The sequence below is a fragment of the Ornithodoros turicata genome, chromosome 9 (assembly GCF_037126465.1).
Source record: "Ornithodoros turicata isolate Travis chromosome 9, ASM3712646v1, whole genome shotgun sequence".
In the NCBI taxonomy this organism is placed as follows: Eukaryota; Metazoa; Arthropoda; class Arachnida; order Ixodida; family Argasidae; genus Ornithodoros; species Ornithodoros turicata.
This window is the reverse complement of record NC_088209.1, coordinates 37,871,304-37,886,904: the sequence shown is the minus strand read 5'-3', so window position 1 is coordinate 37,886,904 and position 15,601 is coordinate 37,871,304. Positions and strand designations below refer to the sequence as shown.

Genomic DNA, 15,601 nt, shown 5'->3' with positions numbered 1-15,601 from the left:
ACACGCCGTCTTCCGCGAGGGACGTCAAATACGGGGTGCCGTGTGGTGAGCCCTCAGGTGGGCAAAAGCAATCCGCAGACCGACCGCTGTGGCGTCGCTCAGGGTCTCAGTTGTCTCGCGACGTAAACCCCCAATTATTATTAGCATTACACAGGACCCCGTTAGAGACTTCTGGGAAAATGTAATGCCAAAGTAATGTCACCACTTGATGAAAATAATCGCGTTAGTAATGCCTTACTAAGCATGAAAAAGCAATGACAGTGAGTAATATAATGCATTGCTATAAAAAACTGTAATGAGTAATGGTTATGCAGCTCCGCTTACCCACCAATACCAATGTACGAACTATAGTGCTGTTGCTATGCCAAGAAGTAGCGGTTCCTCTATTTCACCAATGAAAATAGTGAGTTTTAGTTTTAGTTTAGTTTTTAATAAAAAAAAATAGCGCAGAACCGCCAACGATAACCCTTACGTATGCAAAGGCGATAGCGTACTAAAACTATCTAACACAGCAAGTACTGTATAACGCTGCATCTCGCGGCGCCACTACATCCAACGCAGTTGAGTCAACCGGAAAACGCACGTTGGCTCTGTTGCGCCTCCGTCTGTCTCATCGGGTGCTAAGGTTACACGAGTTGTTGTTTTGGGACTCTTCCGTGGGGGGTGACGTTCTTGACCCCTTCCTGTGTGTAGGTCACGAACGCGATGGGTTTCCGCCAACACGTTCGCGCCGAGTTTACGGGGACGAGCAGCTTCTTCTTTTGCTTCCATCCGAGCAAAACTGGTATAGTGCCTCTTCGAACACACTTTACTGGCCCAGCAGCACGAAAATGCGCCGCGATTTATTCATATCTCTGAGCGCAATTTTAGGCGAACTGCTGCCCTTTCGTTATGTATATATATCCGTGGAACGGGTACGGGACGCGTCTTAGAAAATGGAAAAGGGTGCCACTGGAACAGAACATTCGATGGGATCTCCTTCGGACACGCTTCGCTTGGCAGAGTGTCGTTTCATTCCTCCTTTCACAGATACGGCGGTCTGCAACCAGGGCCGTTTACACTGAACAAGTGCTCGGGCGTTTCCAGAGCGGCTCTGAACGCGCTCATGAGTGTACAGCATATAGAAGAGTGACATACCTGTCCTGAAAGGGAGCCCGTGAGGAAGACCTCTCCGGTGCGTTTGTGGATGCGAAAATAGTTTGAACCGTCTAGGAACACCGCAGGTTCGATGCCGTACTCGATGACGTCCTGGTCTTCGTCCCTTGTTCGCACAGTCATAACCCGGCTTCCTGTAACAAAAAAATGCGTACATTTCACGTGCTTGTTCACCAAAATAAAACGTAATGAGAAAGGAATTATTAAGCGGTGAGTGCGGGCTTGCACGCATAGTCAGCGCCTTCGGTTTGCGAGCGCCAACTACAGTGGACGTGCACTCGTGGAAGTTGCTATGCAGCGTATTGACGAACGACCGTTCAACCTCGCGAAGCATTCTCGGACCGCGGTCGAACGCTGCGCACCAGATGCAAGGCCTTCGTCTTCTTGCGGTGTTCTTGCACTTCACCGATCTGGCGACGGATCTCTGAAAGTGCTCGCTCCATCATCATCCCCTCATCCGTTCCCAATGTGCAATAGGGCAGTGTACCGCCACAGCGACAGTGGATCGCCCATCCAATGTCATCCAATCATCATCATCCAATGTGTGTGTGTGTGGCAGTGGACGTGGTTCACTCTAAAGTGTGTTGCCGGTTGGAAATTCAATATTACCACATGCAGACGTATACACTAGTTGACTGAACGCCACATCACCACCGGCATGGCCGGGTGGGCTAAGGCGTCCCGCTCGTTGCTGGTAACCGAGGTCGTGCTGAACACTGCGAGGTGGTGGGTTCGAATCCTACCACCGGCTGTGCTGTCTGAGGTTTTCCCTGGGTTTTCCGAAGACTTTCCAGACGAATGTCGGCACAATTCCCCCTGAAGTCGGCCCAGGACTAATATACTAATCCCCCTGTCCCCCACTCCTTCCTGTTGTCCTGTCTCCGTCTGTCCACATCTGTACGCCGCTCATAGCCACCAGTTGCTTCGCGGCGCTAACATGCAAGAAAAAAAAAAAAGAACTCAACACTCTGCTAGCATGTTCCTACAGGAATGGCAGGTCCCCATTGCCGAAGCTAGTGGAGATCAGCTGCGACGTTTGTCATTCCCGATAATGCATAATCTCATGTTTAGGCTGACTAACCATATACGCGTAAACTCCTCCATGTCACCATCGTCATTTTTAAGCTGCAGGCAAGCCGTTCGAGCAAGCTATGGAGCACTGGTCGATACCGTAGATGCAGACTTTCGCTATGAGGCACGCAAATGTGGGAAAGAACATTAGCCGGTGCAGACTCGCACCAAAGAAGCGTTCGTTCCATTCCAGCGCGTCTGTTCCAGCGAAGCGCGTCCATTGAAAAGACGGGCATTGATAGAGGGGGAACGTGATAGTTTGCGGAACGGAAAAAAAGAGAACGAACACGCAACAACAACGCAGAATGTCTAGAAGGACTCCTCTTCACAATATAGAAGGATCTTGGTGTATCAGCGTGGCATCATGCGTAGACATTGCAACTTTTGCAGCAGTCATTCGACAGAGCGACAGATTTATGCTTCTGTCGCTACAAAATGCAAATAGTCCAGCGAGTGTTCAGCAGCAAATGGTTCAGCAATGAGCCCATTAGACTTCAATAGACTTGTCCCAAGATTCTAGAGACGATGGTCCAGGAACCCCTCCGTCCTCGCATCCAGCAGTACATTCAGGGTCGTTACATTTGTGGGTCTTTATTTTGAAGACGAAATTTCGTACTAGGAGACACTTTTCGTGATGCATCACAACAAGGAACTGGGTTAGTTGGTACTGGTTCATTCTTAATGGTGAGGTGCAAACGAAACAAGAAGAGAGGCCGAGGAACCAGACAGGACATAGCGCTATACTAACAACTGGTGACTTTCTTCGCATAGAAAGAAGGAAGCATGACCTATAGTACAGCGGACATGGGGCCACAGATGTTGGAACATTAATTCCAGTTATTGCACCATATTATATCGGAAAGGCAATTTGACGGCGAGGTGTAACGCGAATGACAAGCTGTCAGTGACGTGCAACAGTATAAACACTGTCGTCACAGAGCAGGGAACTCAGAATTTGAACGTCCTTGCCTGTTATGACAATGCATCGCAGTGCGGAAAACATGTGAGGATATATATATATATATATATATATATATATATATATATATATATATTTAAAAAAAGGCTGTATCTTTGTCCAGTGTAGTGAACACGTTTAAATGCGGTATATCTAGCTTCGTTGGGCCATCGCTGCGGTAAGTTTTTTACTAAGCTCTTGTTGGAATGCCACGAAATTTTTATTGTATGTCTTTTGATGTTTTGTGAAACTGTTCAATTTCTTGCAGTGTTACTGTAGTGATGGTTACACCATTCTCAGCATATGCTGCAAACGGTCTGGTAATCACGTGGTGGTGGCACGTGACAAGGTCACGTGGCCATATAAAGTCACGGACCAACTTGCACTGTGGCCCTATGGTATGAAACTATATCGCTTAAAACCACTGTGACCTCTGAACCCCGGTAGAATGAATTATAACCGAACATAATAAACGTATATGACATATCTGGCAGGTCACCGAATGGTACGGCCTCTTCAGGGTGCCCGCAGAAGAGGAAAGGCGGAACACAAAAACTGTGAGTGGACCATTATAAACATCCTGGCCTCTCCTCCGAAATTTATTGCAAGATGACGGTGGGGCCATTCACATCGCCCAAATGTGCGAGATGGATCGTGGTTGATGCTCTGAACGTAATTAAGGCAGAGGACGCGACACGATGGATCCCTCACATGAAGTTTCGCAGCTGTAATTACCCGAAACACCCGTAATGGATGACGACCTTCTTCTTCTTACCGGCGTCCTTTTTAGTGACCCAACTTCTCCGTAAATCCAACCGGATTCGCCGCCATCGAAGCCTCGAGCGCCGCGCAATATATTTTACCTGAATACCTGATCGGGGCGCAGCTTGCTTTGATTTCTCGTGGCAGCGTGCCAGAGAGTGGCCTGGCTGCTACTTTACGGTTTCTCGTTTTTAGGTATGTATGCGCCTTACGGAAGAGATGGGGGAATGCGGATGCCTGAGCGACAGGGAACGTCGAGATGGAAACGTGTGATACGACGCGACGGTTTAAAAAATAAATAAAAAAATGAGCAGGCGCGATCCAGCTTAGCAAGCCTCGAGCGTCTCGGGAAAAACCACTACATGTACGTAAAAACTCGCTTCTTCGTGGTTCTTCTGTTCTATAAGTTTTCAGAATATACGAAAGGAAAGAGGAACTGGGCGTCCGCGATGGCGCAACCGGATGTCGAAGCAATATTGAAGCTGAACCTAAATGCTGACCACTGCTTTGTTAGTTGGTACGTCTTTCAAGGTGGCTGCGGCACCCGACGTCCTTCAGCGAAAGCGCGTGAGGGTATAAAGTGAGAACTGTCGGTGATGTAATATAACAATGGGGAGTTTATTTATTTATTAACATGCGAGATTGGTCCACCCTGTTGTCGATAATATCGATATCCGTCTCCCAAGCCAGCAAACTGGAATTCTAAGGTCCACAGATCCAATAAGGTGCTGCGTGTCCTCCAATGCGTCGAAAGGCGTACGAATTTGGATGTACATACTTGCTATATCTGAAATGTTGTGTAAGTGTCCCTATATTTCCGCTATGTGGACATCAAGCCCTATACGACGCACAGTTGACTTCATGGCCCTGGGGTGTATCCCGGATGTATAAGTAACAGCTGGTCTCATTTAGTGCCGTGGTTTATGACGTTTTTAAGTCGGATCATCTTTCTGAGGACAAACGTGCTACGTGAGTGCGGAATGGCCATGTGTAGATTAACTAAAGACTATTAAATTCATTTTGATGAGACGACGCTGTGTGGGGTGGAAAGTCGGTTCTCCGAGATTCTCCGTTTGATGATGACTGCTCACATTCATCTACAAAGCTCGTAACAGCATGGGTAAGCTGCTGTTAATCCGTGACAATGGCAGAACAGTTCGCTGTGGTCCTCGATCTGCAAAGGCTCCTTTGATAATGAGCAGAGTGACTTTTTTTTTTTTTTTTGCTGGAGGCGAACGCAACGCGTGTCACGATGTTGTCGGACATTCTGTTCACACGTTCCAACCTAAGTTAAAATAATGATTGGAAGCAGGGTTGCGGAGTTGCCACTGCGGAATTGGAATGATTCCGGAATCATTCCAGATTTAGCAGAGCGCGGAATGGAATTGGAATGGCGGAAAACTGTCCTAGGAATGGGAATGGAATGGTCTGCTGCCCCGGTGGCAGTTTTGGTTTCAACGTGCTGGGTGTCTGCCCTCACACCCTTTGCCCCGCACCTGCGCACGGTCAACAGTGAAGTAAGCTTGTCTTTGTGCTTTTTCCGTGCTTGGTAATGTCAATCTCCTCTAGCACTGCTGGACTTACCAGAATGGTTACCGGTCCTTTTCTTTTATTGAGGGAATTAACGGAATGGAATTGGATTGCCAAGCCATTCCAGGAGTGGGAACTGACCATACCTTTTCATTCCGAGGAATTGAAAGGAATAGAATTATCGCAAATCTCCATTCCTCGGAATGGAATTTGAACGGAATGGGAGCTAGTCCCCATTCCGCTACCGTGATTGGGAGTATAGTTACGCGTAAGGTGAATTCGCCCACACTTGTGTGGCTACATGCTGGACGCGCGTGCCACTGGGCATAGGAATGCGCATAATTTCAAGCACCTGCTAAGTTAGATATGGCTAGCAATACACAGTTTACAAAGAAAGAAACGCGAGCACGTGCTGTCAATTAGTACCTTAAATAATGACTAAATGTATGGCCCTGGTGTACGTTTGTGACTTGCCAGTATCACTACAGAAGGAGCGCCACCTTTCTATCATACAACAGCGGTCCACAGAACCCAAGCACAAGGTGCTGAAATTGCGAGTGTACAGGGTTGGACGGGTACATCGACAACGTTTTCTTTGTGGGCAGCTGGGCGAAATGACGCATTGCACCGATAAGATCTGCCAGCCAACCCCATACGTATACTTGAACTTTCAATATATTGTACTCTGAGGAAGAGAGCATCAACGTGGAAGGCTCTTGGGCCATTCAAGTCGTGTTGTTCGCCCACACTATTTTCTTTTCCTTTTTCTGATGGGCTTGAATGGTTGAAACGTCATCCGAGCCCAGACGACGCACGGCTGATAAGATATGCGGTGTCTTTTCTAATCAGCGGAAAGGGCGAGGCGTCTATGACGGTGCACACCGTAGACAAGGGTGCGTCCCGCACATTCTGCAACGCGGGTGAAGAACGATGTCATTTAGCGCGCCGGTCAAGCCAAGCGTGTCGTGCTCCGGAACCTGTCTTCTGCAGGGTGTCTCGTCATTTGTGCGTCGAAGATCCGGGTTTTAAAGGACTGCACTGAGGTTTGGACGGCTTTTAGTTACGAATAATTATCACTAACAAGGCCCACGTATTTTTAAAAGGAAGGACGTGAAAGAACATTGATCGGACGCGGACGCTCTCCCGATGCCGTATAGCGGACCTGCCCCAGGCTACAATACGGAGCAGATTCGCGGCTTGATTCTCTTGGTTGTTACAACGTCGCCCTGCCGTCTCAGAACATCCTTCGGACGTTCTGCCGGCCCAAACAACTTCAGAGCGGTCAGTCAACGTCCGTGGGACTCTTCGTGGTTTTGAGAAGCGAAGGTGAGGTATAAGGTATCTTGCATGTATTGATACGTCGCAAATGTGGTGACAAATTCGCATCGATCGCCATGCTTGAATTTTCCTAGACAAAGCAGGTACTTGAAACGATCTGCTTGCCGCCGCCGACGATGATGATGATGAAAGAACGAAAGAAAAATATGGGGATGTGAGCCCGCACACCGCAGGACAGGCTACTTCAGATCTATATAGTGGAGGGGAAAAAAGAGGGAAAGGAAAAAGAGAAACGCGAGAGTGTGAGCCATTCTGGCTGCTTCCTCACAACACATGGATGTAGTGCAGGGTGCAGACGGAGGTACCTTCACGATCCATTGCGGATCTCTGTAGCATCGAATGGTTGACGTTCGTACATAGCTGCTAGCTTCGCATGCTTTTATCACGTGCGCGTCAAAGAAGCGGGAATCTGTTCGCATGCGTGGCGTCAGCAAGAAACCGCGTGCGAGGACATGCAAAGGTTCAGTGCGCGCGCCACAAAGCGCGCGGCGCAAAGCACCATGGGGAACTTTGATGGACACTGTTCCGTCGTCTGCTTCGGTTATGGTTTAGCCCGGCTGACGCTGCCTGCACACACCGCGAATGTTGTTGTTCTTCTTCTACCTCCACCTCTGACGTTACCGTCTCGTAATGCACTAAGGCGCTATAAGTTCTCATGAGCCCCTGTGTGCCACAGGTGGCGTTTGGGGGCTTGGTGGTAGCTCTCCTGCTTGATGACAATACACAGGTGGCGCTTGCTTTTGTCCCATAAGCTCTTGCGTGCCACAGGTCACGCTTGCTTGCTTGTGGCGCTTTATTTTTGAAGCGTGGTGTGGGCACGCTTACCCTTGTCCCATCCTACAGTTAGCAATACGAGGTCTATTTGCACTAGGATAACGACGCCGTTACAAGGAAGATATACTTCTTACGCGCTAACAAATTTCGTGATGCTGACGCTTTTTGTGTCGTGCAATGACACGAATCCTTCCGGGGTCATGACGTCTCAAACAAGGCCGCGACATAAGCAAAAGCAAGACGGATAAATTTAGAGAGTCAATAGTCGCGGTTACATATGAACCCGTCAGAAACGGGTCGAGTCAACGCCACCTAGATACACAAGGCCTGCTTATTGTCTCCTCTCCCTCCTCCGCTACGTGGACATATAAAGTCAAAATTACTACTACTACTGCGATTCGCCGTTCTGCAAATTCAAGAACACGCAAATGATTGCACCTAACTTCGAAACCTGTAGACCTGAATCTGTAGACAAAAGTTCAACACGCTTTCCAGGAAATCAGTCTTGAGCAAGATATGGGACCGTTTCGCGCAGTATTTAAAATTTTTCTCATTTAGTACGCAGGGAGGTGCAATCACTACTCGCAGACGACGGTGGTCCGTTTCCATGGCTACGACCGCTGAAAGCACGTTCGTGATTGGCTACGGCCGTTGAAAACACGATCCCGATTGGCTGACTCTTAGCTGTTACGTCACGTCGACGAGTAAGCAGGCTTTCTGTATCTAGATGGTGTAGGTCGAGTTGAGGTATCGCACCTCCTCACATCAATCCTTAGAAGATTGGTTGACACGGCCTGATGGGAGAGGATTTGCTGCGATAAACCAACTCGACCCGCTTTTGTTGGGTTCGTGTAAACGCGGCTAATATCGAAGACTCTGGGCGTTGCTGACTATATCTCTGGGGGCCAATGTAATAAATCTTATATTTGAGTTCACTATATAGGAACAGGACTGAAATACGTCCTTCGATAATTGGAACTGCTATGAAACCATGCAATCGTAGCATAATTCACAAGGTGCCTGAGAGCTGTATGTATATGCGAAAACTGTACGTCGTAACGTCTTTCGGTGTTTATCGTCACGCAGTTGCCCTACTCGCCTCTTCTACATCCGCCTCTGACCGTCTGGTAATGCAGTAAGGCGCTATATGTGGGCAAGCTAGCGCTTGTCCCATCCTACAGTTGACAATACAAGGTCACCACAGACGGCGCTTGCTTTGCCGCTGGTGGCGCTTTATTTTTGAAACGTGAGGGTAAGCTTATATGCTTGTCCCATCCTACAGTTGGCAATACAAGGTCTACTTGCACTAGGATAACATGGTATCGTAACTAGGATATCATGGATTGTTCGCGATCAATTAATTAATCGATCAAATAAATAAATAAATAATGGGATAACTGTGACGGTGCCGCACGAGGCAATGGCAGCGACCTAGAATTGCAATCAGGGTGAATGGCTTCCTGCCGATGCTAGTTAACCGAACCGGAAGTATAGTTTTCCATCCGTTTGTCCCACTTGACTTAAGAAAACGTACACTCAAACCAAATCGGCACTGCAGGACTGAATCTCAAAATCGTACGCTTTAATGGACGCGCTGCATAGTGAACGAACGTGTGAAAGACGAATTGCTAACACGACACCGGCAAATGGTTTGGCACAGTAATGCAACCGCATGGTTGCAAGTATTACAGTCCACTGGTGACCTCTGTCACGACGGGTCACCTTACCTTCAACGTTACGAGCACATTCAAGAGCTATTTATAAATGAATTGCTGCAGAATACGACTCATTCTATCCTAGCAAATGTCTCTCGTCCCAGCGTCATGCAGGGGGTTAGGTAAACACTTTCTGGAGGGACTCAGCGCAGGGAACATCGGATGGCATACAGAAGTATAAATAGAAAGGACATGCTCTTCTTGAAGAAAATTTAGCACGTATGCCTGTCTTGTGCACTGCTTCACCGTCTTCATTGCAGTGCCCATTGCGCGCTAAGTCCTTCTAGAAGCAGCATGCCAGGAGCCCTATTTCAATGCACGCAGAATCGCCTTTCTAAGGCGGCGGTACATTTGCAGCATATGCTCGACGGAGAAGCACCGGAGTTGACGCGCGTGCCGGATCCCCGTGCGCGGAGAAGACGTGTAGATGCGTTGCATGCATCCACTGCGGGCGTCGTGGCCCCAACACGCTCCCGGAACCCCCTTCGTGACGGGGCCGTGAAGCTCCGCGCGCACGTTTCAACAGTACGGCCATTAGCAGCCTACCTCCTGCTCTACGGTGGCTATCAATACGGGTAGCAGCGTTTTATTAGTGCGCCTTATTTTCGCTAGTCACGCTGCCGCGTGATGCCGGCAGCGGGAAGTGGGGGGACATGAGATCGATTGCCCTTGAGGAGGATGACCAATGGGGGACGCTGCACGACATGACGTCAGACTGTATCGTGACCAGTGACTTGGACCGGTACGTGATTCTGGGCCACGACGGCATAGCCTTTCGTTGCGCGAGAGCGATGGTTCGCCTTTCGGAACCGGAACTTGCGGACGGGGAAACGTACCTGGAGCCGTTGGGTATAGTGGTTATGAATACTACGACCACGCGAAGGCGAGCAGTGACAATCAGGTCGCTTTGTAATAAGGAGTCTGAAGAGTAGTAAGTTTTTTTCTTCTACGACTGGCCCCTCTTACCACATATACAGAGGAAGAAGAGTTCTCCGTGGAATAGATGTTTTCATCTTTGCTATACCCCTAACTGTCCAACGCTGTGCATTTTCTGTTACCTTTGCTAGTTGATACGTGTGGTACTTAGGCCCGGTTTCATCAATGCCAGTTGACACTGAAACCGAGATTAGGCTGTCTTAAACTGTGTGTTAATCATCAAGCCTGTTGCCAACGACTCTATGTGACCCTGTTTAACGGGAAAACCCACTATCCAGCGTTAAAGAGACAGAGTTGACCATGGGCGCCACCAGGATTTTTTTCCGGGGGGGATGGGGAGGCAGGGCAGAATATTTGGCATTCTGGCAGCATTTTTGCGTCCGCAACTACATTGTCTTGGCTCAGGAAACCCGCGTTCCTGGAAGCCAGGTGGGGAGCAATGGCCCCCCTTGCCCCCTCCCCCCCCCCCCGTGCACCCATGGGGTTGACGTTTAGAAGCAAGTTTAGGGAAGTCTGATCTCAGTTTATGTGCTAACTCGCGTTAGTGAAATCGGGCCTTAGTATGTCCGTGTTTTTTTTTTTTTTTCGGTATCACGACTCATAATCGGTAGTGCTTTCGTCAGAAGACAGCGCATGTATAGTGCATGTCAGGTCGACGAATTCAATATCTTCCGTGTTTTTTATTTTTTGCTTTTTTCTATAATCAAACTCAAACTCCAAGAGAAAAATATGCGCATGCTCTTACCGACTTTCTCGTCTTCGTCTATAATCCATTCCCGCTTGAAATCGAAGACCGGCGGCGTGTTCTGTCCTGGGAAAGTGGAACCTGCAAAAATGAAAGAGGTTGTTGTCAGGTGCTGCGTGTAAACACCGAATCATTTCTCTCGAGAGGGAGAGCATATGCTGCAAAAAATAGCGTGAAAATTATTGTGAGGTAGCTTCTTCTTATTTTTTTTTCATTACGTGTTAGCGCCGCGACGCAACTGTGGCTATGAGCGGCGTACAGATGTGGACAGGTGAAGAGAGGACAGCAGGAAGGAGTTGGGGTCAGCGGAGGTTAGTATGCGTCCTGGGCCGACTTCAGGGGGAACTGTGCCGACATTCGTCTAGAAAGTCTTCGGAAACCCAAGCTGCATATCCGTGGGTCGCGTTTAGCAAATGTCATACGGAAGTGATCATTCAAAGCTACGTAATGCATCCATGGCACTTGGGCTTTCTATGCTGCTTTCAAGAGAAGGACACGCGTCCCAATGGCGTTTCGACAGCAGAGGGTCGCTTTTTGAGTATCAGTCTTTTTTCAAAACAGGAGCTTCGAACGCGGGGCCAACTGGTGGTTTACAGTTCATGTAATATGTATAGCTAAAACGTATCCGTTCAAATTTATATGGAATCTTAATCGTATCAGAGCATCTGCACACCCTAAATACGAGCGATTTTTAATACAGACTATGTATAGCACCGTATTCAAAGCGTACCACCAGGACCATGTATAGACTAATGATGAACTGGGCTATCAGAAACACCCACAGAATTGTTTGAATAAAACGCAGATTGAAATTGTTGCAAAAATCGTGCAAAAATAACCGCTTATATCTAAGCAATGATGTAAGGGACAACTTAAAATATACTGCTTGCATATCGGTCCGTAATTACTTGTCTACACAGCTAGTGTTACACAGCTAAAGGTAATTTGTGCTTTCACATATTTCAATTAAATTCGCAGCCAACTACATACAAAGGAGAAGAAGGAAAGCGAAACTTGCGATTTCTTTGACTCACGTACGATGCAATGAGTGAATTCCGTTCCTTTTATGTTGATGTCAATGTAACGACATCTTTCATTCAGGGAGAAAATTTTGCACTTTGTGCCCCTTTAAGGTAACGGGTTGAGGTGCAGGAGTGAGGGTCACGAAGGAAAGGGAAACTGACGAAATCTAAACTAGGAGATGGGGAATGAAGTGTGGCGTATAATTTGGTTTCGGTTTCTGTTCGCTAATAGACCTCTCCCTGTTTGTAAACAAATGACGTCATAGTGTTCGACAGCGCCACCAATTTGGTAGAGTTGAACTACGCTCGAAACTAGGGCGAACAAGGTCGCGCCGGAAAGCCACGGTCTTGAGGGGGTTACGATGGTCTCTGAAAGGGACGCGAACACGTGTCCATTCGTGGAACCCAGCCTTCCCCTTCCTATTTGTTTTGGTTTCAGTCTGTCTACCAACGTCATGATGACGTTTCTCGGGAAGAGGTCTATTGGTATCCGTGCAAATATTCGGCTTGTCTTAACTGTTACCTTTTATCGTTTAATTATAAGAGGCCGTATATGTGCTTACACCTAAGCAGTTATACGTCATAGCACACAAGAAAACTACAAAGAAAAAACGGGGAGGAAACATTTGAATCGCCGCATACCAAGTTTGTCGGATGCGTACAAGAAGTCTTCTTCAAAAATGTGTTTTCATGAAACATTGTTGCACCGTGGAGGACGCGAGTAATCAGTTCAAATTAACTATAGTGTTGCATCTGTTAAATTTAGAAAATTGCTTCCGCTTTCTGGAATGGTGGTGTCATTCGTTACACGCTACAATCTGCATCTGTGGATCTTTGCAGAATGCATGCGCTAATATTCGCAGTTAGCTATATATGTAAGTTGTGTAGAGAGCAAAAATAAAGATTCATTTTCGAAGCTTCAGCAGATATAAGATGCGCTGGCGATTAATATTTTGTGTAGTTTGATAAATGCAACTTGCTTGCGCGAACTCAGCGAAGAGCTCTGATCTCGCGCAGAGTTCACGTCTTGGGCTCGGTACCATGTGACAAAATAACCGATTTCTCGGAAAGGCTCTCAGTTCCACAAAGTAGCATATTTCAGTATTCTGTAATTGTTTCGAATAAATCCCAATCTACACAAAGTATTCTGCTGTTTTCCTATGAAATGATGCACTTTATTGAAGTGGATCTGGGACGCCGTACTTGGATGCTGAGATGCCGAAAGCACTTTCAAAGATGCGAGGAAATCTTGAACCAGGCACGACTTCTTCGAATCAAATATGAATCGTAAAGTAGTGCTACCAGAGCAATGACCGTTGCCAGACTTTATTGTACTGTCGACCTCGTTTTGCTCTTCAATAGATTTCTCCAACGTGATGTTTCCAGTAGCGACCCAGTTAACGGAGGTGGTGCATCTCTCGTTTTCTGTCATTCACGTTCCACGACGCGCGGGGTGGGTAATCTCGACGAAATGCGGCCCAGACACAAGGAGCCTCCCTGATCATAAATAGGCAAATTCACTCATGATGTCCTTCACGGTTCTCACTTACCATCACATCACGAAGAATGGTGTGATGTTGAGATTGATGTTGAACGATGGCCTACGATGTGACGTGATGATAAAGTTGAAGTCGAGGCAGTCGGTTTTGAAGCTCATGTTCAATTATAGGTTTTAATTCCAGGGATGGATTTTGAGGTCAAGTGGTTGTGATGTTGATGTCGAATGATGGATCATGATAATGATATGACGTTATGGGCTGTCACTAAGACCCACCATGATGCTATGTTGAATACATTTCCGGAAACGTGCCGACCTATGCCTCACTCCTTCAAGATCCCCGACACGAAGACCCCCCATAACCTTTTCGGGAGTAAATTTGTGCCCACTCCACCATTCGAGTCCGCCGTCCTCCCATTGAAGTGCAAGCAGAGCGATTACTAACAGTATATTCCCTTGAGTTCTCCGATTGTAGCAGGTAGAGGGCGCTCCGAAGAAAAGAAGTTGCAGAGCGGACGCGTAAAGAACGAGTTTTGGCGCGCATCTCAACAGGGGGTCAGCGATCGGGCACTCGGCCTCGCCCCAGTTTATTCTGACTCACAGCCTGTTTTCGTTGCACTCGCCCTTTTGTATCCGGGATGAAAACAAAAGCACCTACAAGAACTCTCTAGCAGGCACTGCCGGTTCATCCTTATGCCATGAACGCGCTCTGCTAGGAGTGAGCGTTTCTATTTACCGAGATGGATGCTTGCACTGCACATGGAGATTATGTTACTTCCTGGGCAGTCCGCGTTCAGAGTCTCCGCAAGGCGGGGCTACATTCGCTGGTGTATTCGCTGCGACGATGTGGGTCCTGAGGCGTTGACGGTTCAGGCCTTCACGATCTTCGTGTTCACCGTTCGTTTGGTGGTCTCTGTGCTGCGTGGATACTGATCATCGAACGAACGCCGAAACTAAACTTTGTCGGACCAACACGTGTGAATGAACTCCGTGACATGAACTCCATGACGTCAGTGAATGTCCTCCGCACTCGTGTAGTCTGCCGTGGTCATGCTATGCAATAGTGAGGAAACGTCGTGTTTCGTGGCTGCAGACTCGTGTTCAGTAACGAAGTTCGCGCAAAATTAAGCGAGAGAGAGAGAGAGAGATAAATGAACACTTATAGTGCAAGTTCGAAGTTCCTCCGCTTGGCTCTCCCTGTCAGTATGGCTGCTTTACATAAATATCTCGGGGTTTTACCGTTTGGAGCACATAAATGTATCGGGAGTGGCCCTTGTACATACGACTACCAAGGAAATTCATGGCGCACTGTTTGCTTGGTTCTTCCGTATTGATACCTCATGCTGTCTTTGCCATGTTCCTGAAGTAAAACAAGAAAAATACCCTGACAGGATTTCCTTGCGTTACCTCCTGTCATGGCGGAGTCTGCAGTCCTCACTGAAGAGGCGTGCTCTTACTGTCGTAGGGATATACTTTTCCATTGCCGTGGAGTATAAGCAATGTTGGAGATATTGGTAGGGATATGTTTGGGTTTTATTAAAACATATAAGGGGGTAAGCAGCCAAGTAAGCGGCGACGTTGACAATCAAATAAGGGGTCTTTCCAAACTCGGATGTCTTGATGCTTGAAACATGGAGCAGAGCTTCAAGCTTGAATTGCTACCAACAGGCCCATATATTGGCATCCATGTCGGATGCCTTCTTCTTGGAAGAGCTCGCTTTGAGGGGTATGTAGTTGGCCAAGTGGGTTGAAGGAGAGGTCCCTCCCACTGAGACTATCAAATACCCATTTCCGAAGACAGCTGCATATTCCCGTTTATGAGGGGGCAAGCGGCGAGCTACCGTTGCAGGTGCGTAAAAATAGAACAGATTATTTAGGCGGGTGAAGACCTGTCTGTGCCAGGACCGGTTGCGGTCGAAGAGTAGGATGCATGCGCCATAGAATGGCAAAATTTTACCGAAAAGGAGTCCCTAGGGTACATTCATTGCATTGTTGTTCTGACGCCTGTGTAGAGCAGGGTGCTACTACGTTATTTACTTAGGTGCCAACTAGGCAACACTGTTATTTGTTGTACACGACATCTACATTGTAGGATTC

General features: G+C 47.7%; 1 protein-coding gene and 1 long non-coding RNA gene across 3 annotated transcripts in view; one reads left to right on the top strand and one right to left on the bottom strand.

Moving 5' to 3' along the window:
- Positions 1-15,601, bottom strand: part of LOC135368831 (tyrosine kinase receptor Cad96Ca-like) — a 45,313-nt gene that overhangs the window by 14,433 nt on the left and 15,279 nt on the right. Inside the window, exons 2-3 of the mRNA XM_064602366.1 lie at positions 10,985-11,065; positions 1,138-1,289 (exon numbers count right to left, since the gene is read on the bottom strand). Coding sequence (XP_064458436.1) covers positions 1,138-1,289; positions 10,985-11,065 — 233 coding nt within the window. The remainder of the gene's footprint in view (positions 1-1,137; positions 1,290-10,984; positions 11,066-15,601) is intronic.
- Positions 6,380-15,601, top strand: part of LOC135368837 (uncharacterized) — a 45,959-nt gene continuing 36,737 nt past the window's right edge. For both annotated transcript variants that reach the window (XR_010414879.1, XR_010414878.1), the window contains exons 1-2: positions 6,380-6,519; positions 6,580-6,802. This is a non-coding gene — a long non-coding RNA (uncharacterized LOC135368837). The remainder of the gene's footprint in view (positions 6,520-6,579; positions 6,803-15,601) is intronic.